The sequence below is a fragment of the Alligator sinensis genome, unplaced genomic scaffold (assembly GCF_000455745.1).
Source record: "Alligator sinensis unplaced genomic scaffold, ASM45574v1 scaffold221_1, whole genome shotgun sequence".
Taxonomy (NCBI): domain Eukaryota; kingdom Metazoa; phylum Chordata; order Crocodylia; family Alligatoridae; genus Alligator; species Alligator sinensis.
The window spans coordinates 2040243-2064554 of record NW_005841948.1 but is presented as its reverse complement, the minus strand read 5'-3'; the positions used below and the strand labels follow the sequence as shown (position 1 = coordinate 2064554).

General features: G+C 36.7%; 1 protein-coding gene across 1 annotated transcript in view; it reads left to right on the top strand.

The window, feature by feature from the left end:
* Positions 1–24312, top strand: part of DNAJC1 (DnaJ heat shock protein family (Hsp40) member C1) — a 143367-nt gene that overhangs the window by 21210 nt on the left and 97845 nt on the right. Inside the window, exons 2-6 of the mRNA XM_006020174.2 lie at positions 3192–3293; positions 4236–4282; positions 11733–11898; positions 12882–12979; positions 14144–14237. Coding sequence (XP_006020236.1) covers positions 3192–3293; positions 4236–4282; positions 11733–11898; positions 12882–12979; positions 14144–14237 — 507 coding nt within the window. The remainder of the gene's footprint in view (positions 1–3191; positions 3294–4235; positions 4283–11732; positions 11899–12881; positions 12980–14143; positions 14238–24312) is intronic.

The following is a 24312-nucleotide window of genomic DNA, read 5'->3' as shown; positions in this document are numbered from 1 at the left end:
CCTCAAAGCCTGGTCTTTAAGGAGTGGGGAGGGGAGAACTCAAACCTGTAAGTATATATGGTTCCATGACTCCCTTGTCTCTTGGGCTAGGGACAGAAATTACACGGGCTGGTAAAAGTGATTGGAAAATGGTTCAGATCTGTAACACAACAGAAGTTCAGTTCACATAGATCACTTTCAAAATGACCAAATAGGTTTAAGGTAAACCTAGATGGGTGTAGTATCAGACTTAACTGATTTAGGATAAATCTGTTTATTGAACTTCTGTCCCTGTTCCCCTCCAGATTCAAGTTAACTCTCAGTCCCCCAACATCCCAGGATGCTTTGTAACTCCCCACTAACCCCTCTTCCCCTTGCAGGTTGGGTGGCCTAGCCTTGGCCCATGCTACTTGCTCCAGTGAAGCAGGGAGGTGTGCTCTGATGCCCCCCCCAGCTTGTGGCCTGGGCCACTGCAGGCAAGTGGCTACATTTCTGGAATCAAAAAGTGAATATCTGTTCACTTGCTTATTAGCTCAATCTATGCATCTTAGATTAACCTGCAAAGATGGAATTGATTCAGCCTCATGCTTTTTGACTGTCTGTACTTAGACTAGTAGGCTGGAAACTTTTCTGGAGGTGTCCAATGTTACCCAGATACTTTCTTCTTACTAAACAGACTAGCAAGGGGTCTGTTAGTACTACAGAATTCCATTGTGCTTGAATAAAGTTGTGAAGAAAAGTTAGATATGTTGACGGCTGTTTTAGGACCAGTGAAGTCTAAGAGAAGCTGTATTCCATAATTTCAGCTAAATATGGAAGGATATTGAATATAATTCATCCCTGTTCTTACTTCTTCCTCCCTCTTTTCCCCCTCGCTGAGGGTTTAATCATGATTATCTGTCACAATGCTGAATGTGATTTGTCCTGGTTTGACTATGAAGCCATTGTTGTCATATCTGCTACCATGATTCTCCAATATTATACTTAAATACAATAATGCTGTGTGTTGAAGGTAAGTCCAGGACATAGGTGAAATGTCTAACTGGATCAGCAGCTGTAAATAATGTAGTCGTTAAATTACTTCCTACGTATCTATCCAAGAAGTTTTTAGTGTAAATAAGTCAACTTTGATATCCTATTTCATGATATCATACTTCATTATTGCTCAGTTTTACTTAAGCTTAAAAGTAAACTTACTTTTCAGTTTCTACACACTCCTATTCCCTTGTTTCCGTTTTTAATACTGAGCATAAGAAACACATTTTTAGTGGGAATGGAAGAGATCCCATTTGAGAATTTTTAAAACATTTTGCTGTAGCAGCAGTAAACAGCAGATCTGAAATCTTCCACAAGTAAATAGTCTTTATTTTGGAGGGAGCATAATTTAATTAAAATTTTCCTTTTAAATGTGAAAACCTTGTACATATATTGCTGAAATACTTTAGAAGCAGCTGACTGTGACAGTATTTCCAGCAGTGCTTTATAATGTTTTCAGTGGGCCTTTGACAAGAAAAACTCATTTGGGTCTTCAAAATAAAATTTAAAAATCTAGACATAAGCCAAACAGATGAGCAGATGAAGTCAAAAGAGAGAATGTGAGGCTAAACTATAAGCTGTACCATCTAACTCTTTAAATTTTCATGTGAAAATTTACCTATATCCTTGAAATGTCAACAGCAAGTCACAGTGCTTCATCCTTTCCCTCTTCCTTGCTTCCAGAAAGCAAAGTAAAAACCATAAAATGCAACTGTACAGAAAGACTTCCACTGACTTCTGCCATTGGGTGTGTGCACTTTGTATGTCAGTTGAAAATTCTTTTGTTTCAAAAACCAACTTCCAGGTTTCCTCTAAATTGTCAGAACAGTTGTTGCTTACTTGCTTAACCTGCAAAACTCTGTATGGTTTATAGGATAACAGAATTTTATCTTAAAACCTTAGATCAAATATCTTAGAATTGTGTGTTCTATTTCATAACTGAACTCTCCCTCAGATTCCCTCTGAAACTGCACATCAGTCCTTCAAAGAACATTTAGTCTTTGGTTATAACTTTTGTGCAGCAATATAGCAAGATGCCATAAGCCTTAAAAATTGTAATTAAAATAATGGTTTGTAATGGAAAGCTTGGCAGACTAATTACAGTGTTGCTTTAATTGTCTTGTATCAGCTCTGCTCCTCTAACAGCTAATTCAGGTCTGTTTTTGTTTATTTGTTTTGTTTTTAATTCATCCCTGTTGATACACTCATCTTAAAACACTTGGAAAATAAATCCTAAAGCCAAGAAATTTTAAATTTCATGACAGGCTTATCTCAGCGCGTTAAACTGATAAAGGAGTTTTTGTTCTTTGTTTGTATTGGAGCCTTTTAGATATGAGAAAATCTAGCATCATTCTGACATACTGTCTTTCAAGGTATTTGCCGTGAAACACGTTCTTGGTTTACAACATGATGCTTTGTTATATATTGTTTAATGGGCAATAGCTATAGCCTCTTTTAATCTCTCTTCTTCGGACGTTTCATACTGTACTTTGTATACTTCGAATATATGCAGTAGTCTGTTGTACATGTGCAATTAATTCAATATTTTGTTTTATAGGCACTCTTTCACAAACATAAGAAAGATGAAAGAGAAACTTGTAGGGTACAAATGTATTCTTTTTAACATCTTCCAAAAATATATATTGGCTCTAGTTATGGTGGTCCTAAATTAAATACAAGCTGAACCTACTTCAAAAAAGGACAGTTCTTAAGACTTACTGGAATTAGGTTGCATGAAAGTCCTATAAATATTGAATTAGATGTAAATAATGTTAAGGGAACAGCATGCAGAATGGCCTGAAATTCAGAAAATGAGCATAATAATTTGAAAGAATGGTGACTTCCTTGAAGATGCACAGATGTATTAATTTTTAATTTGTCTTTTGATCTTTTAATTGGCACAGAAGATTTATTAGTTAATTTTTAAGAAAGTATTTGAAAGTTTTGGCAAATTCTCTTGTAATGAATGTATGGTAATGAAAGAAGTTAAGATGAGAGCGGAGTTGGATTGAATGGTTGTTCAGTCATGTGGGTCAGGCTAGCTGCATAGCTTGGTTGTTAGACTGATTGCTCAAATTACATTGCCTCAGGTCCTGCACTTGGTTGGCTGTCTTCTCAGATCTTAACAAAGTTCTGGCAATTTGTTTCTGACAAAGTTTGCTTTGTGTTTTTTGCAGGATGCTTCATCTGCGGACATTAGGAAAGCATATCGTAAGCTTTCGTTAACTCTACACCCAGACAAGAACAAAGATGAAAATGCAGAAACCCAGTTCAGGCAAGTAAGTGACGTGCTTTAATATGCTTTGGGTGGGAGGGAAGAGGAGGGGAAGGGGTGGCAGTTTTTTTTATAATCACATAACTTATTTATATAAAAATATAGTTTTGATAGCAACAAAATATTTTCTGAAATAATTGATAGCCTTTATCAAAAGGCAAATTTATTCCTGTTTTATTTGGATTTAATGCTGAACAAATGTCATCTAAAGAGTATCTCAAATTAGAATTCAGCTACTTGAATATTTTTAATACAGAAGTATTTAAAAATGTAGATGTATACTGCTAACAGGAAAATCAATATTTTATTTTCTCTACATGAAGACACTGCTTGTAAACACACATTGACCTTTTTAATGGAAGTTTAGGAAAATATTCCACCATTTTTTAAGTAAGTTTTATCAGTTAAGGCAGTAATACATTTCAGGTCTTGAGTGTTTTCCCCTTTATTCTTAACAGGGCAATAACATGCAACTGTCAAGTCAAACTCCGCCATTTCACAATAGTTTACTAAATTAAGGCAATTTGCTATGTGGTTTTAATAATGGGGGTATGTTAGGACCATTGAAGAGATGCCCATCACATTAAAAATTATGTTTTCTTTCTGACCATTCTATTTTAGGAAGATAGCAACAGCAGAGCAAGAGAGATTTGAGAGGCAAAATCTTTAACTTTAAAATTTGCATGCTTTGTACATCTGACAACATGTGTGTAGGGATTTAATTTTTTCCTTTGCATGGTCTGTTAATTTTCCCCAGTCAGGAAAGAAAAACAAATGTAAGCACAGGAAAATAAGAACTGTAAAACTACAAGGGTAGCAGGATTATTCAGGGGCAAGGGGAAAACCTAAAACTGCCCTTTTTTTAAATGTGTAGATTTGGAAGTATGATCCCTTTTATTTCTTAGAGATTTGGAATATGTTAATAAATGCAGGGCTTTTGTTTCAGTTGGTGGCTATCTACGAAGTATTGAAGGATGAAGAAAGAAGGCAGAGGTGAGTATACATACCTTGCATAGGTTTTAAACCATGCAAGGCTCCCAACCGTGTACAGAATTAGTTTTGTATGTTATGAAAAATTATGCTGACTTCACTAGAACTATACACAGTAAACAGGAGTTACACGAGATGTATAGGCATGATTTGAGACCATATTTTTTGTAGCCTAAACAAATTATATATTCCTGAAAGGCAGCTGTATTTGACATGTTTGCGAGAGAAACTTATTCTAAAAGAAATATTTTTAAAGGCAGTTTTCACTTGGTTACTGTTTCCTGTTAAAGCAGTCTCTGAAAGTACTTGTTTTTTTTATATTGCTTTTGTATTAGTGGATCATGTTATATGCTACAATCTGATTACTTAGGATTGTGCCTTGAAGAATGTAGGTACAGCACTCTCTGCTCAGCTGTTGGTTGCTTCTTATTATATAAGCAGGGACTTTTCCATAAAACTTAAATATTTTTTCCTGAATGATTCACAGTATAGGCCTTTAATACCTTTGGGTGGTGTCTACATATAATATGAGATTTTTTTAAAAAGGCATAGATATATAATGTTGTAAATGTATAGTTTTTAGGGCTATGGATAGCTTGCTTTTCCTAAGAGGTGGGCTGTTGTCCTGGCATGCATCTTGAGCAGCCCAGGGAAGTACCAGCGGCTGTTGAAAAACCTGAAAGATAGTCTTAAGGCACTGGTTTCCAAACTGATCCTCAGATCATACTGGACCCCAGGTACCTTTCATAATGTTCTTGATTAAAAGCTTGCTAATGAGACTTTTTAGTGGTCTATAAAAAAAAAAAATGTTGATGATTAACAGGTGTCTCTTGGCCCAAAAAGTTTGGGAGCCACTGTCCTAAAGGGCAGTAACTTATGGTTGGTTGTCTGGCCACGTAATATATCTGGGCATATTATTTGTTTAGTCTCTTGAGTTAAATGTTCCCAGGTTAACTTGGCTAAAGAATAAGTAGTCATACTCTCAGCACAGGACTTTTTAAATTAAGATATTTTTGAGCTTGCAGTTTTTAAAATAAGGATTCACAGAACCTTTTTCTTGAAAGGCCTTGTTAGAGTCCAAGTCTTAAAGCAGAGATTATCTGTGTTATAATTCTCTGTGTTGTCATCTTATGGTGTTTAGAAGAATATAGGAAATTCTAAATGTGTTCTGTTCTTCTTCCCACTACAAATTTTCAGTATGGCTTCAGGAAGCTTAGGAAATTAAGGAAAGATTAGGAAATCGATTTCTTAACCAACAAGGAGGGTTAGGAAGTTAAGATGTCAATAGCTGCTTTTAAAAGTTGCACAAGTATGAATTAGCCTGAAACCTTCTCTCTATTTGCTTTTATGGGTAACATTGCTTCATGTTAAAATAACTGGCACTGCTTTTATCCAGAACTTCCTGTGTGTAAGTTGGACTTCCTTAAGAATTTCTCATGCTTTCTGTACCAGGATATTGCTTTACATGTAATTAGGGTTGAAATAATAGCCTGCAACTATTATGTTCTTGGGTCTTATATTCTTGAAAGCATTGTCCTGATTTTTTTCTATCTTGTTTTGGAAACTGATATTGTTAAATTGTTGTAATTTCCTTTTATTGTCTTTTAAGGGTTTTCTTTAATCTTTTAAGTGTAAGTTGGTTCCTTTTAAAAGGTTTTTTTTTTCTCATATCAAAAATGGTCTGTTTATAATTTTCTCTCAGAATGTGAATCCATGGATATCTCTTCCATAGATTAAAGTGATTTTTTTTTTAACCTGTGTGATTTAATGGTGTGATTTACTTTTTATTTAAAAAAAAGATACAGCTGCTGTGTTCAGGAATCCTTTGCTCCTTTGGGTGCCCAGTAGAAAAACTGAACTGACATTTGCATATATAAAGAGAGGTGATATTCATACCCTTTAAAGCATAATTAACTTGTTGGTAACTACTGTTTTCTAAGAGTCAGTCTTAACTAATGAATTTGACTTTCTTCTGAATTGATTTATGTAGCTCTTGGGAACTTAAAGATGAGGGTCTTTGTCAGGATCTATAGGGGAAAGTGCTAGTGGTCCCTGTAGGGTTTCCCCCATCCTTCTCTCTCTTGGAATTTGGAGAAGCGCGGTAACTGGAAATATGGGAAGTATCAATTGAGCTTGATGGGTTGACTGAAGTATTTCAGGTAAGGCATTGACCCCTTGTACTTGGGAGAGGTTAAATGAGCCTTAATTCAGTGATCAAGTGTTCTCTCACTTGGCTTTGCACAGCTGTTTTTTTCGTTCGTATATTTTGGAGATTTTCTCCTTCCTGCTAAATTTTTCAGGCCATGGTTGGTTTGTCATCTTTTCCATAGCAGCTCATTGTCCAAATGGGGTAGGATAGGAAGCAGGGTTCAAGTTTTGTACACACAACAAAATTGACCCTTAAAGCAGCTTAACTGCCTTTTTGCACTGCTTTAATGGCGTTGCTATTTACAACAGGGGGCTCTGCCACTGCGGAGTGAAGGACTGGGCCTTGCGCAGCTCAGGGGCTGTGTGACCTGGCAGCAGCTTGTGCAGGTAGGCTCAACTGAAGGAAAAAAAAAAGTGGAACAGAGCCTGATCCTTTTTTTTTTTTTTCTTCTTCTTCTTATTTTTTCCTTCCCCTTTCTTTTTTCTTCCCGGAACCTGCCTGAGCTGCATGGGGTCCGGTGCTTCCCTCTGCGGCTGTGGTGCTCCTAGCAGCCAGAAGATTAGGCTTCTTGCTGCTTTTTTTTTTTTTCTTCAGTTGAGCCTGCCTGCACAAGCTGGTGCTGGGTTGCACAGCCCCTGAGCTGTGTGGGGCCCAGTGCTTCCCTCTGTGGTGGAGGTGCTCCCTGGGACCGCCTGGGCCAGGTGCCAGTGGGCAGGTACCACCCAGGGGGCACTGCCACCGCAGAGGGAAGTAATGGGGTCCCCCACAGCTCAGGGACCACTTGGCCTGCCGGCAGCTCCCCCCTGCACCGTGGGAGAGGTAGGTAGGCTCTAAGGATTGCCCCCCCCTAACTCTTGTGTACATGTGATAGGGGATTAGTTCAGTTTAGTTGTCCCTAAATTGAAAGGGTGGAAATGGTGGGTTTTTAAAAACCCACCGTTTCAATTTAGGGAGAATTAAACCAAACTAAACCCCCGTCGCCCGTACAAGCACCCAAGATCACTTGCAATGAGACCCCTTGTATGGGGCAAGTTGACTTAGGGAAAGCTTCCAAACATCTAGCATGTGCATAACAGAGGCAACCTCGCTGTTCCAACCCCTTAACAATCATATATGAGGAAGGATGGTGAGGATTCAAGCAGTAATCCTGACCCAGGTGCAGAGAGGGTTCGGGAGCTTATGGCAGCCCTCAGAAAGTTGGAAATGATTAAAGAAGGAAAGATTATCTGCTCTATACAAGTTATTGTTAAATAGTTCCCATATGAAATAAGCTAATACATTTGCAGCCTAAGTAAACCATCCCATCTCTGCTTGTATCTTGTTAGCTTGCATATGTTTGAGGCAGTAACTGTCTGAAAATAGTAGGGACAACTTCTCAGAACATTTCAGTGAAGTAGTTTCTTTTAGTAGGTTTATGAGACAACTTTATTGTTTTAATGCACAGTGCTAAACATATTGTATAATTGTATTCTCTTCATCTTGCAGTACAAACATTACTTTATAGTATAATAATTTAGTGTCTTTTTAACAAGACCAATAAAAGAAACTTGTTTGCTTTATTCAGTAAGGTACATGTGTGGCAGTAGAATATACTAGCTTAAAATGTTCAGTCTCTATCTCTTTTTGATTTTAATAAAACAAATGTTCATTTAATGTACATTAAACAAAAATTATTTTATACTCATGCTGTATGCACAGTAAAAGCACAAACACCTATTTGTATATTATTTCCCCTGTAAGAGTTTTGCGGTATGCATAGGTACTGGGGTCATGCATAGGCACTGGAATACCTTCCCTTGCTAGGATATATTGTGGAAAATCACAAATTTAAACTTGCTTCTGTTTCTTTACCTTGACTTTAATCTACAAAGGAAATATACATTATTTTAAACACTGATAGGTTCTTTGAATATAACAAGGTGTCTTAATAAACTTAACATTTTAGTGCCATTTAAACTAGCCTTTTTAATTTTGTGAACATGATCAAGATAGACATCCTTCTAAATCAACATGAGTGTATATATATGGAAAATGTGGAGTACTGAAGGGTAGCTGTGTTACATGTCTTTGAGAACTTATGGGCAAGATTCCTACATGGTTATTTTTAATATTTAGTTTCAAAAGTGAAAAACCTTTAATATTTAGTTTCAAAAGTGAAAAATCTGATTACTTGACATTTGTTTACCTTTTTAAATTATATATATCAGATCTCTAAAGGATTGTATGGAATATGAGTTTTGCTGGATTTTTTAAAAAGTTATACTTTGTAACCGTATATTATAATACTGATATAGACTACAAAAACTCATTTTTATTGCATTTTAATTAACTCCCTAGAACTTCAGAAACTTCTTTCTATATAGATAGAAGACGCTTAGAAAGTGTTTAATTTGAAGTAGGGTTCTAAATTTTAAATAAAAATGTTTAACAGAAGATTGACTTATGAAGTTTATTTTCTGGTGCTGTGATTAATTTATTTTCTAGTATTATTTATTGCCTGCTGTTAGTGGCTGATTACACAGAACTGCTGGGAATACTCATGATTCTGCTAGCTGCATTTTGCATACTTGCTTAAGTCTGAGGAAAGGGCAAAAAGTGCAGCTAGATGAGATAAGATAGAGTGCAGAGATGTAAAGATGAACAATATAAAAAGATAAGAATAATGTTTTAATTCAATTTTGAATATAATTCTTGTTACATATACTTTGATTGACTCCCCTTCATAGCTAAAACAGATGTACTTTTTTATTAAAAAACATTTTAATGAATAATCTGCATCCTTCCTAATTAAACAGTGTCCTAAATGTGGAAAACAAGATTAAAAATTATCTAAGGCTTTATATGATCTCTGGGATCATTGTACATTTGTAACCCTAAAAATCATTATGCTATCTTTATTTTTCAAATACAGAGCTTAATTACCATTGAAAGCAGTGATTTATCTTTTAACAGTATATATTCTAAAAAGTGGGTTATAATAGAAGCTATCTTCCCTTAAAATGGCCAGTCGTGTGAGCCATAATGTTCATTGATAGTAAAATCAATAGAGCATTGATTCTAAGACTTAATCCTTGGAGACTGTTGTTCAGTACAGCAGACACAGCCTAGTAAATACAGAGTTCTGTTTAGAGTGTTTTATGCATGCGATTCTACTATCTTAAATTCAGTTACATGCTGAAAAGGATAATATATTCTGAAGATAAGATTGTTTTGTTCATACTCATAATGCATAATGGTATTGGAAGATAAATATTGGGCAGCATTCTTTTATCAAAATTTTTTCCCCCAAGTTTTTTCACCAAATAATTTGTCTAGTGATTAATTTACTCCATTGTATCTGAGAGAGAATATATTTAGTAAATTAACAGTATAGGTGAAAACTATCATCCTTTTTGCCTTATCCTGATTTATCTTTAGAAGCATTCAATTCATGTATAAGTAAGCATACCCTTTTATTATCAACATTTTTGTTGAATTTGCATAGTCTGCCCTTCTGAGTTTTTTTTTAAAAATATTCTGATATGTTTAGAAATATCAGAAAAAAAATGTTTAGAAAACCAAGAATGTATTGTGGATTTTAGATTTAACAAGAATTAATAAGATTGTGGTTTCTTGGATTGATCCTGAAACAACTAGTTTTTCTGCCTTTAGTAGTTTAAGTTTAAATAGTCTTTTCCTAAACTAATTGCTGAGCATTGTTTTCCTATACAAATAAGTTGTTGCCTCTAGGTTTAAATTGATTTATTGAAAAGGGAGAAAAAATCATGTAGCAAATCAGAATTTACAATATGGATATGAGTATTATGAAAATTGACACCGAGACATAGTTTCACAATATATATTTTATTTTGGATCCAAGTAAAGCACATGCCAAAATCTTGTCTTTTAAACCTTTTTCCTGTACCTAATAATTTCTGCTTGCCTTGAGCAAATAATCATTTATCAAAAGTCAAGATTTCTAGATTTATTGAATAAAGTATATTTTGCTCTTAAACCTATTGTTTTTCCACTAAAAAAAAATGAAGTAGCCTGTGATAAATCCTTTTTTTAAAATCTCTTAGTACATCTCCAAGGTATCAATTTAATAACTATCAAAGTAGCTACTGCAGTTGTTGCATTTAAATTGATTTACATGTCAAGACTGGCAGTTTAGCAGCTGCGCTATTATTCCTGGATCGGTCAATTTACTTGAGAAAAACCTACTACTGAGTTCTACTGACCTGCATGACAATATAGGCCCTATTTCTATTCCTGTAATTAGGCCTGCGACTAACTCAGAATATTTTTAATTAAAATATTTTGGTCAATGTGTTGCACCAAATTAGGCCTTTCAGTGCAGATTTAATTCTAGAAATGGTGTGATTAGAATATGTAATGAGTTGTGTTCAATTTAAGATGAACAGGTTGTATATCTTGTATGTACAGTATTTCAGGCTTTATATTGTACCTTTTTGCCTTTTAAGGGAAAAAAACCAGTGTTTTTGGTTAGATAGTTTATATTTAGTTTTTCTTTGGTTATGTAAATAGTATTTTAAAAAGAAGCAGTATTAAGTCCACTAACAGACTAAGGATGAACTTATATTAAAATAGTGCAACTAACAGATTTTTACTTGTATCACTTTTGTAAGGGCTAGTTTTCTATATTAAAATAGAATTGTATTAAGTTTTAGTAGTATATTGCCAGCATAACTTTTGAAATAGCTGTATTAAGAAAGACAGAATTGTCCACCCCCTATAAACCTAGATTTCTAACAAAGCAAGTGTTTAATTAACTGTCATAGAAGGCTTATTACTATTGCACTGAAGTTTTACTCTTGACAGTGGTGGTATAAAAAACAAGAACAGGTAATCCATTCATTGTTCATAGTTTTTATTTTATTAGTCTCATGGTAATTGAGACTTTGCTTCTTGCTTTCTCGTGTTATTTATTTTCCTTAGTTATTCACCTCTACTGTGGAGATCTGATCACTGATTGACAGGCAGGTAGAACATATGTTCATTTTAGAGCAAGTGCCATTTCATAAGCGAATCAAGTGAGGGTGCTGTAGGAACAGTAAGTAGAGTTTCCACCTTTTCTTCAGGAAATGGAATACATTTTCACAATATGTTGCCCTGAATCCTGTCTTTTTCTAGACTTGCAATTCCCAGGTTTTACAATTGAAAAAGTAAAGCATAGCTGATATTTATGGAAGTTTTCCTGACTTTTTTTTTATGTGGAAGGTTTTGATCATTTCTCTCTAAAATTAATGGTTTGATTTATTTCATTTTAAACTCCATGAAAGCCTGTTATATTTGCTACTGTAGGTATGATGATATTCTGATCAATGGACTACCAGATTGGCGACAACCTGTATTCTACTACAGGCGGGTGAGAAAAATGAGCAATGCTGAGCTGGCATTACTCCTGTTCATTATACTCACAGTGGGTCATTATGCTGTGGTTTGGTCAATCTACCTGGAAAAACAGCTGGTAAGTATTGGTAATAAATCAAATGCACTACAATCATTAGTTTATCTGAAATTCCTGCAAAAGTTTGTATGTTACTGGAATCGTTGCTTGTGATCTTTTTTACATTTGGAATTTGCTTTTTATGGGATTTTAAATGGTTAATGTGAAAGTAACAAATATTTTATAAAGCTAGGAGAATAATTGTTTCCTATGTGTTCCACAATCAAAGTCAAAATGAGATTAGTATTTTTTATCTCTAACTTTTTTAAAATATGTTTTTAATGTTGTCAATTGTGGATGGTACCAATTAGTGAGGGAGAAGGATTTTTGCTTGTTACCAGAATTAGAAAGATGGCACACAACATCTCAACCATCTACTGAAGCAGAAACATGTCCTTCTGTGGTCATGACTGTGATCTTAGCAAATTTGTTTTAAAGAAGTATTTTGAGTGTCTCTGATCAAGCTGCTCAGTAGTCATACTTTGACTGTACTTGTGTTTTCTGTTGTCAGTTTGCAAAAATAAGCCATTTAAACATGATGATGAATGTTCTAGGGTCCATTTGATAAGCAATCAAAGCTGAAGTATATCTTTATTCTTTTCCAGTTTACTAGAAAGCAATAGATTTTTATTTATATGCTAAAAAATCAAACTAATTTGAACGGTATTCACACATTAGCATCTATTTACTCTTTTTATTTTCTAAGCTACATTATTAAAGTTGATGAATAAGAAAGGAGGCAAGTTGAATGCTTTTCTTCTTAGAAAACTTTGATTGCTATGGAGATACACATGACTGACAGAGCTGGACTTCATGTGCGTTTAAGGACTGGATGCCATGGCAACACTTATTGTTAAGATAGATGATTTTACTTAATCATGTAGGACCCTAGATACATTTACATAAATGCTACTCTAATGTTTATTCTTCACAGAGGAGTCCCAGTAACATTTGTAGAGTACATGTTAATGATAACCTGTAACCATAGTTCTCTCTACATTAAGGATGAACTGCTTTGCAAAAAAAAGAGAGAGAAGAAGAAAAAGACAGGAGGCAGGAGTATAGATGAAGTAAAACCTGGTTCTGCTGACAAAAATGAAAGGTGGGAACACACACTGGTATCTTTTTATATTTAACTGACACTTGTTAAAGCCCTACTGCAGTTGCCGAAGAAACTGTTAAAATGTTTTACATGCACATCCTTTTAGACTAACCTCTGATGTACAGTATGATCAGACCTAAAGACAATCTTTTACATTTCCTAGCTTAGTGATGCTGTTTGTACTAACTATGGTAACTAATGATATGGATTCAGAGATTTGTTGTTATGGGTTTGTATACAAGAAATGTGATACTTATGTAGTAGATCAATTGTAGTTGTACAACAGAGAATGTATAAAGGGTAATATAGATGCAAAAGGATGCATCTGTTTTTTGTAAACATTTTTGAAAGAAGTGTGTATTATATGATTTTTTTACTTAATGCTATACATTGATTAAAAATGTGAATTAACAAATTCATGTTCATTGAAGCTTTAATGTATTGCTTTGGTACATACTGAAATTTTGATAGTTTTTAATATCTAGCATTGTTTGATTTAGCTTTGAAACAAGCATTAGTAAAGGATTGACACTGCTGTTTAGTTAAGAAACAACATAGGGAGATAGTGACATTCAGAATACTCCAAAAGATACCTCCATTTCTTCTATTGATTCATAGAAAGAAATAAAGGGTTTAAATAGTTCACACAGTGGGGGCATGAACTGGATCAATGCAGGATGGAGATCAGAGACTATTCTGCCTGTCTTTTTTTCTGATGACATCAGTGAGTAATGCTTCAGTGAACTGCAAATGACATTAATTTTTATGTATTGGTTTGTTTATGCTACAGTCTTCATATCTGGTTGTCAGCACATGTGAACACTTTGGTGATGGTTAGGCTTTTTTAGCTGAAGGATCATAAGGCTTAGGCATTTATTATGTGAAAGTGAGGAAAAGCCCATGTTTAACAAGATTAAAGATATGAAGATTATTAGAAGCTAGGTGATCTTGTCTGTTTCTGATCTGATTTAATGATTCAGTATTCATAATGAATATTTTTATATTAATGTTTACACACTTTCAGGCTAGATTGACTATCACTTCAACATTTTTAAATGTCTGGTTTAAATGCTTTAGGAGATTTTTCTGCCTTATATAAACAATTAAATTGTATAGTGCTACTGAAATATTTTTAATGTTTACAATGGTTTTATTTTGCTGTAGAGCATTGGACAAACCACGGTGGCAGGACTTGCTTCCATGTAAGCTTGGAATTTGGTTCTGTCTTACCGTAAAAGCATTGCCTCAGCTATTTCAGGTAAAAATACAACTTGCACTCAATATTTTTTTTAATGATTTATTACTTGCACTGCGGTCAAACACCTTTTAGCCAACTTACAGGAATTTTCTGTCTAAACAAGCACCTTCCTCAGATACAAAAAAGTTAAGATTATCATAATAACAACAAATTAAAAGTTCTTGTAAGCATGAATGTGTATTTATAAAAGGAAAATTGTATATTAATATGCTATGTAATTTTGTTTTTTATATTAATTTGTACTCTGATTTATCAAGTGACAAGATGAATTTTACAAAAATAACAGGAAAGGGAGGGTGAAAATAATATGCTTTTCCATGAATTTCAGGAACTACAGTTCAGAAACTACTATCTTACATTAAATTGTTTTTAGTAACATAATTTTGACTTAAGTATATAAAAAGTACAGTATCTGTGTAATAAATTTGATTTCTAGCCTAAGTTTAATGGGAAATGGAGAAAATACAGTGCTTTGCTTTTAAACTTGAGTCTTTGTAGCTTTATCCTTTTAACTGGCAACTGTTATCCACCTATGCCTAACAGTTAAAAAATATTCAAAACTTTGTATTGGTATAGGAACTTAAATCTGGCAAATTTATAAACTCGCAGTCTTGTCTTTTCTGCCCTCCTAAGAGTATAACAGGAGACTCAGTTAGATGAATACTGTAAAAAAGAATGTTGTGCAGTATCATAATGTTAGCATAGCTATGACCAGAGGAGTGATTATGGGGAAAAATGAGACCTTGTACAACAGATTCCCCTCTATTATTTTTGATCATCTGCTTATTTTTTAATTTAATACTCCTACTTGGTTTTGTGGAACTCTTATGGATTAGCGGAAACAAAGTGGATTATGTTTTGCCTCACCTGTCACCAACAGAATTACTAAAATACTGATCCTGGAACTGTGTCTGTGTAAATTAAACCCAAATTCCATTCCTACCCTTTTGAGTTTGCAAAACTGGCAAATTTAAACAACTAAACTACTACTTTTACTTGTTAGTAGAAGAAGAACGTTATATAGAAATCAGACATGTTAAAGATCTTTTCATTTGTCTCGGTTAAGTTTTGAAGTTGATAAACCGTTGAGGTGAAGGAGAGGTGATGTCAAGTTACTGCTGCTATTTTTGACAGTTTTCTGTATTGACTAACAGGATGATGGTTGCACATCTTATTGCTTTCAAGGGTTTCTTCAATAGCATACAACTGTTATCCAAAAAAACTTAACACTTTCAAAATATTACACAGTTCTGTAAAAATTATGAAGACCGTAATTGGGATTATTGTTAGAGATATGTTTTCTTTTACTCTTCATATTTAGATAGCTTTCTGTTATTTAGTTGACTTTTTTTTTTCCAGTAAGCATGTACAATTTTCCAGATCCCTTCTGCACCAGAAACAGCCTCTGTATGCATTAGTCTGAACAGAGAGAATATATGTGGTGAGGGTGATGTATTGAGAATGGATTGCTAAAAATGTTAGATACCTGTTGAACCATGTCTCAATTACTTTTTCAATCATTTAACTTTATCGTTGACCAAGTCGCACTCAATTTTTGCAATGGCATGCCATAATAAACACTATTTTAGTCTAAATTAAAAATTCCATTTTTAGTTTAATGTATTTTGTGCATGTAGTTGATGGGGAGAATTTTAGTAACTTTTTGGAGAAGATTAGACTTCCTTGTGACCCACCTTTATCCTTACTGTTCCAAATAGCTAAATAGTATTTTCTTGACCAAATGCATTCATTTTGCTAAGACCAAAATGTTTAATCTCTAAAGTTTTTCTGTTTCTTTTTAAAAAGAAAATGAGAAAACTAATTTGCAATTTAAAATTATACCACATGGCTCCAAAAGTACATACTTATGAAATAGGGCATGTTAATGACTGCTTAATGCAGTTCTGTCCATATAGACTTTTTAGATTTGCCTAGCTTTTGCCCATGTCTAATTCTCATTTATCCAACTGAGCCAGTGTCTTCCTTTCCTCATGCCTTTCCTCTTTCAAAAATAGCAAATCTAAGAAGGAGGCACTTAAAGTAATTAAGATGGACCTTTTTACTTGAGGAAAATGCTTTGTTTGCATATTGTTGTGAAAGGCTATGTCATTTTAACGTTCTCTGCATTTTGTCATGGAATTACAAGAAAGAGGGAGGGGATGTGTGAGAAAAATGTAGAACTTTCAAAACTTATTTATATAAATATTGTAGTTCAAGAAGAAGAAGATTATTTTGCTTATCTGATTTGTCTAATTTGGGAGTGAGGAAAATGGAGAAAAAGGAAATAAGTTTAAAAAAAATATAGCAATGGACTTGTTGAAGTAGTGATGTAATAGAAAGTAGATGGTAGTCTAAATCAAATCTTAGTGTTGCTTTTTGCTGAGTTTGATGTGAAACAGTATTAATTTGTATTGTTCAACGGAATTGGTACTGGAATAAAATATTGTATGATTTGTACTACAGGGACAGGGTTGAACAAAAACCAAATACATATCTTTGGTAGGAGTAGAGGGAGGGGCAAGCTATTAAATATATTTTTGTTTATTCTTTCACACTAATGACCTGGAAAAAAGGCTGCTGGTGTCCTTTTTATGAGTGCATGTGTAAGATTGTTTTGTTTTAAAATTGGGTTAATTATGGATTTTATTTGAATTATAAATACATGCCACAACAGCTAACAAACATAGAAATAAATTGGATTAAAAAAAAGGTTGACAAGGTGCAAGTGAAGAGAGAGAACTTAAAGAAATTGTTCTATTTCTTGAATGCCCGTGTTAGTTTAGTTTATATTGTTGCTTTTAAAAAAAAACTGAAAAAACTATAATATACTAATTTTGCTTTTGAACAAGTATTCTTCTACCAATTGCCATGTTGCTTGTGGTAGAGCTTAATGAATGTGTCTTCATTTTGCACCTTCATTTTGCAACTTTGATACTAGCACAGCTCTAGGAAATGTTAGTTAAATTGTGATCTTGAGTAGTCCCTGCTGTAATGGAGCAGGAAACATTTTGTCTGGTTCCTATCGAAATAGACTCTTTAAAAAATGAAAATTCCCCATTATCTGAAGCATAATTTTGCAATCTTCATCGTATATTCCTGTTAATGGGTTGTTGGAAAAACTTCCAGTTGTCCTTCAGTGGTGAGAAGGCAGTTCAGTCTCCATATGTATTTGGATGGAGCGTAACCTACTGAGATTTGTCAACAAGATTTCCAATTGTGATGGGAACTTTTGTGATGCAGACCTTTGTCTACAAGGAAATAGCCTAAAATAAAAAGGCCACTAATTTATTTTATGTAGACCACCAGATGGTAATTACTTTTACTGATTTACTAGCCTGGACTAGATTCAAACTACTGACCTAGAGGTGTTTAATTTCTTGGCAGCACAGTGTTGAATTAAAAGAAAAATCCAGGAAACATTTCTCATCACACTTCACCAGCTGTTTAAAGATGGTTCAATTCTGGCCTGAAACAGATCAGCAGTGTCTCATTAATCTCAAGAGGGCTTATCAGATGTACTTCTTCTGTGGCAAGGCTATTTTCAAATATTTTGCTTGTTTTCTCAATTAATCAAACTTTTCTTTTTGTGTTTTGTTTTCATGTTTCACTTTATATTTTAGTGTGAATCATGTTTACTATTACATCTGTAATCTATTGTGTCTAAATAATATGGTTAAAAGCGGGATTTCCAATCATAGGATTTAACCTGGAGAAGACTCTTAAATTTCCATATGGATGACTGGTAGAAAATGCCTAAATTTTCTGGATTTAAAATTGATCACTATTGATGCAGTGGAGTAAACAGGGTGAAGAGTTTCTAATCTGCAGGGGACAGGATGTTGCAGACTGGAAGGAATGCTCATTTACATTACCCTGAACCACTTCTTTCGTCATAGGAGAACCAGAAGTAGGGAGGTAAAAGTCAGGCAGTAGGGAAATAGCTCAGAAATTAATTGGCAAGAGAATTGGCAGTAAACTAGGCAGTGAGTGAAGTGTTCAGTAGTGGAAATATTTCACTTGAGAGAGTGGCGGCGCAAAAGTTATAGGTGAGAAGAAAAGTTCTAAGCAGCATATATCTTCTGTTGCTCAGAATATTATATTAATTCTTGTATTATTGTTATATAATATTGTTTAAAGACATTGATAAGTATTTTCTTACTTGGCCTTCTTTCCCATTTTGGTCATGCAGTGAAATTGTTATGCCAAATTTTTGATATCGCATTCATTACCATGACAACACACTGATGTCATCAGAATATTTAAGGCAATGAGACAGTGTTTTTGTCATGTGGTGATAGGCATTTTTATTACAAAAGGCAAATCCAGGGTTCTGTCTTGTGTTTACTGTAAAAAAAAAAATCAAAAAAAATCTTGTCTCTTTATCAGTATTCGGATACAAATAAAGCATCATTAATATGTACTTGAGATTATTTCCATGATTGATACTGCTTTCACACAAACTGAAAGATTATTGCAACAAAACAGAACAAAAAATCCTTTAAGAATTCAAAAAATGGAAATAAGTAATAGGATTTTACATGAACATTACTTTTTCTTTTACGATGTATATATTTGATTAATAACATTATTGACACAAAGAAAGCACAGGGCAATGATTAAATTGCATATTAGCAATTTTGTCACCTATTTGTGTGTGTTGGGAGCATGCTGCTAGATTTTTCATACCAGTTGTGCTTTATTTTGACACAGTTATACTGAATCCTCTACCCCCCCCCCCCCCCCCCCACCCACACCCACACCACACACACACACACACACACACAAAAAGCAGGTCTTATTCTCTCATGGAAGGTAGATTGGGGACACACCTGGTCCTGTGGGACTGGTATTATTTCTTTAAACCCCTGCATTGTTTTCCCTTATGAGAAAAAATGAGAGGGGTATGTTACAAGACCTAGTATTAGACTTTAGGTAGTGGCACTGAATTCATAAATGTTTGAACAACAATAGTCCATTCTCTTGAGAGAGCATTTATTGAACACAGCAACTTCTAGGACATGACAAAGAACAGAAAAACTTTGCTTAAGCAAAGACACAGCCCAGTAAGACACAGTGGCAGCACACACAACTAAATCTAACTTAAAATGCAATATAATAAACCAAAAGTAATCCTTACAGCCAGGTGTTTAGAAAATCCTTCTGGGGGAATCCACAGGCCATCTTGGGCACTGGAGTGGAGATCCCACAGGTGTCATCTCTGGTTGGGTTTTCATAGGAGAATCTCTATCTCCTTTTCTCCCTTGGGTGATGACCATGATATGCTTTTCATGTACCTTGTACCTCATGTATAGCATGTCCCTCACGACTTTTATACATTCAGTTTCTTTGTCTCTTCTCGGTATTACAGTCTTTCACCTCTTACAGGTTCTGTTTTGAATTGTAAATGTAGTTCTCTTCTTTCTTTGGCCACAACAGCCCAAGCAGTTTGGGACCTTCTCCTGCTCTCTTAGGTCTGTCTCCAGCTACACATGGTGATTGTGCTATTCTTTGCTAACAGGTAGGTGGGAGAAATGACAAGAGATACATGCTGTTAGGTGAGAGTTAGGTGAAAAGAACCAAGATAGCAGGATGAGACTAGAGTCACTAATTAATATACAGAACTAGGAATTCAGTCCCAACATCAGAATAATTCCACTGAATAAACACATTGCCAGTTTTCCATTAATTTAAAAGAAAATTTTAGAAGTGGAGATTAAATTACTTGTAGTTTAGTATCAAGAACTACAAATTACTTGTAGCTTAGTATCAAGGGGCCCCAGCCTCCCCCACCTCATCTGGGACAATTTGGTGTGTAAGAGTATGCCCTGGGGCACAGAGCAGTGGCACAAATATGTGCTGTGGCAAATGCACACCCCTGAATGTGCATGTTCGTTTGGACGTGCGCTCTGGCACCACACACCCCATATTCAGGCATTCTCCATCCTGCTACTTGTAGTTCGGACAGTTTTTTTGACCTCAGGAGGTCCAGGGTCAAAAAACCCATGTAAAAAAAAGCAGGGTGGTGTAAGTGAAGGCAGTGTGCACCCCTCAAAACCAGAGCCTGGCTGGCCAGAGCCACACTCCAGCTGCTGGACAGGCTCCCAGCTGCAGGAGTGCCATGGCTGCAGCAACCTGAGCCCCCTGGACTCTAGGTAAGGCTGCTGAGGCCAGCACAGCTGCTGGCCTCAGCCTCCCCTACCCCACCTGAGGGAACCTGTTTTCGCCCTCCCTCCACCCCCTGCAAGTTTCCCTCAGTAAGTCTCCTTGTAAATACTAAGTTCTGTCAACTGGCTCTTTCCTGTTTTGTTTTCTATTTCATGGTAACATGTTGGGCCAATTTTATATATAATTCATAATGTTGGTTATCAAGATCTGCCCTCAGATGCATCTTTTTAGCTTTCTTGTAACTTGTAGAGTCAAATATTCATGTTGAGGACAAAATGCTGCCTGTAAATCTTTTAAAATGAGTTATTTCTATAGTTTCTAGTCTTACATAAATTATATATATACACATTTTACAAGCTGTGATACCAGAATACTCTAATAAGACTAATCCTCTGCTCATACAAAAATAGTTTCATTTAACAATAAACATGCAAACATCCCAATGCCTGTGCTGTATCTTGAACCTGGGCATCAGCTCTTCTTTATTTAGATGCATCAAATTTAGTATTACTGTTGCTTTATCTGCTTATGACTAGTTAGTTTTCTTTGTTTTTCTGCTCCTCTCATTTTCATTTGAGCCACAATTCCAATTGTTTCATGATTGACATGCTAGAAAGATTGACAGTTACCCCCCTAGTGCCTGCTGTCTGGAGGTCCCACAAGCAATAATGAATTTTGCACCAGAATTCAGCATCAGATATTGGCTTTCAGTGTCAAATGGGTTAAATTTAAAGGTATGACTGTATCCACATAAAACTATAGCCTTAATCAAAAACATCCATGGGATATCAGCTATGTCAGACACATATTCCATGTATTCTGAATGTCTTCAAAATTATTTGCAGAGGAAATACTAAGTTACTTTTTGTTGATTATTCTGGAGAATGGCTCAAAGCACTTGTTAATACAAGGACACATCTTATATACATGTAGGGATTCCAGACTTCAGGTTTAACTAAGAAAACCATAAAAATAAATACAGATCCTAATTTTTCAAATGAGTGTTTTATGAAGGGTGCTTCCTTTCAAGAAAACTTTTAAGTTGTTCTTGATACCTCCTGTGAATAATGGCCATCCTGTATCACGTGTACACCCTTGCTCATAGGACTTGAACTGACACATTTAGACAGGTGTATAAACTGCATATTTCCAGCCACATTCTTTGGCCCGTTTATATCTAGACAGGACAAAATGAAATGAAACTTCTAAAATAACCAGCAGAAAGTATCTATTGCACAGGAAATAGCTTTACTGGCATATAGCTGGTAGAGGTGACACAATCAGAACTGCTTCCTGTCTCTGATTTCCCCCCAATTCTGGCACTAGGGGACGAAATCTGGCACTATAGAATTTACTTATTAGAGGTTTGCCTTGGAATTTGTCCCCTTCATACCACTACAGCAAGGAAAATTAAATCTTGGTAGCTCTCTTGCCCTCTGCCTCTCACACAAGTCTTCTCCTTGCAGCCCAGTTCTTCACATAAGTATCATATTTACTTGACCACAAGATGAGGTCTGTTCTCCCCTGATCAGCATGGTGCGGGGGGAGGGGAAAGCCCCTCATCTTGCATTCACATACAAAGGCACCTCATTAAATACATTGTCTTTCATTAAACTGCTGCCAAAAGCAGCATGTGCTTAGGAGTGGACATCAACTATGAAGTTGATTTAAATGCAACCAACATTGAACATGTTGATGGGAACCTACCACGAGGACAGGCTAGTGCATCCCATTTTATAAGATATATGGTAGTGTCTGTTGAGTGCCGTCCCCTTCAATGCTGACTCTTTTTTTCCCTCCCAAGTCATAGTGAGCCACTACACTGAATGCATTTTGATTTTATAATGAGCTGAGCTGTGCCTTTCTTTACCACTTTCAATTATTCCTATTTCTTTATCTACCTTAACTGTCTGGCAAATGTTACCAAATAGGGCTCCAAGCAATTCACCCAGAATCCCTCTGTCAGCCCCTCTTAATGTGTTGCATATGATTAGTGTGGCCCCGCCCTCCATGAAGTAGAGCCAGATCAGCTTGCTATATGCCTTATCTGCATATACATTTTTGGAGCATCACAGGACTTGTGACAAGAACACCCAGTTCCAGTCATCAGTAGGGGAGGCTAATTAGCATGTGGCTCCTTTATGGGGGTACACAAATACAACAGTGCTGAGCTATAGAGTCACCATGTATTGAAATGCTGTAGACTCTGCTGGGGCCCAGCCCAATTAACTGTATGGTAAGTCATAACCTTTTTGGCTTTGGACTAATATCAGGCACAGTTTGTACGATATATAAGTAGGTATTAAAGTGCTACATGAAAGTGTGTTTATGGGGCATATTTTAAAACAGGTACAGCAGTTTCAAAAAAGATTTTAAAAAAATCAATTCTAGATTAACTAAATCTATGGGTTAATATATGCAGATTACTACAGGCATGTTTAATTTCAAGGTCAGCATTTTCAAATTTTCTTTTCACCTCCATGTGGTCAAGGAGAGCAGGATCTGACCGTAAGTGGGGAGGGGAGGAGCTGCAGTGGGAATAAGTTGGGGAGAGGCAGAGGGCAAGAAGTCTACCTGCCTCCCCATGCTTACTTTCCCTGCTGTAGTAGTGGGAGGGGAACAAATTCAGGGCATGCCTCCTGTCACAGAGCACCAAGGTGCTCTGCTCCTAGAGAGGAGAAACTGCCAGGGAGAGAGAGGCAGAGCCCTGGCATGGCATAACGAGCCCAGCTGAGGGCTGCCAAGGTAACAAGCGCAGCTGCGGGTTGCTGGAGCAACTAAGGGGAGCCAGCTGCCTATAGGGGGCAGGGCCTGGCCCTTATAAAGCCTAGGGCTGAGGCCAGGCTGGCAGTTCCCTGCCAGCAGCCAGAGGGGCAGGAGCTCCTGGAGCTAGGAGGAGAGCGATGCAGGAACCACTCTAGCTGAGAGAAGGATGGCAGCTCTGAGAGGTTTGAGCACCATGGTTTAGCCTGGTGGCTTGGAGTTAAGTTGTTACAGCCAGAGAGCGTTATGTTTGAGTTATAGCCAGGAGGCTCGAGTTTGTGTTCAGGCTTTGATATTACACCGGAGGCTTGGGTGAGGCTATAGGGGTTGGAGGAGGCCTCATAGGGACCCCAGAGGGGTGGGGCCCCAGCGCCAGTGAGGGTGCAGTCCAGCGCCTGGTGGGCGCATTAGCTGTATAGAGACCCCAGAGAGTGTGGGGTGCCCTAACGCTAAGAGGGCGCGAGCGCAACCAGTGGGTTGCGGGTGGGGAACAAAGACCCCAGGTTGTATGCAGGGTACATAGACCCCAGCCCCAGAGTGGGGCAGCATTGAGAAGCCCAAGGCGGGCACGGCGAGCCCCAAAGAGGGGGAGCACCATATTGGTCTATTGAGAAGCCCAAGGTGGGCACGGTGAGCCCCGAAGACGGGGAGCGCCGTATTGGGGGAGCCCAGGACGGGCCCGGCAGACGCCAGCAAGGGTGTCACTTGCGGGGTGCATAGACCCCAGCCCTAGGAGGGGCGATTACTGACGAGCCCGAGAGGGGCCATACTGAGCCCGAGAGGGGCAATGTTGAGGAGCCCGAGCAGGGCGATATTTAAGAAGCCCAGAACGGGCGTGGCGGACCCGGTAATAGGCCTGCACTGTAGGGAATCCCAGGAGAAGGGCAAGGTGCTGCGGTTGTCCCCCGGCAAAAGGGGATAGCGGCGCGGGGAGCCCGTACCAGAGAGGGTAGTAGTGTAGCAGGCTTTAGAGACCGTAGGGCCCGACAGGAAGTCCCAGAGTGGACAAGAGTCCCAGTGAGGGACATTGGGTTAGAGAGAGCCCGGGAAGCGGGCGTGCAGACACACCAACGTCTTTCCCATCAGCGAGGCTTGGGGCGTGGTATTAGGGGTTGGTAGGAGCCACGTGTAGCCCATAAGGCTAGGG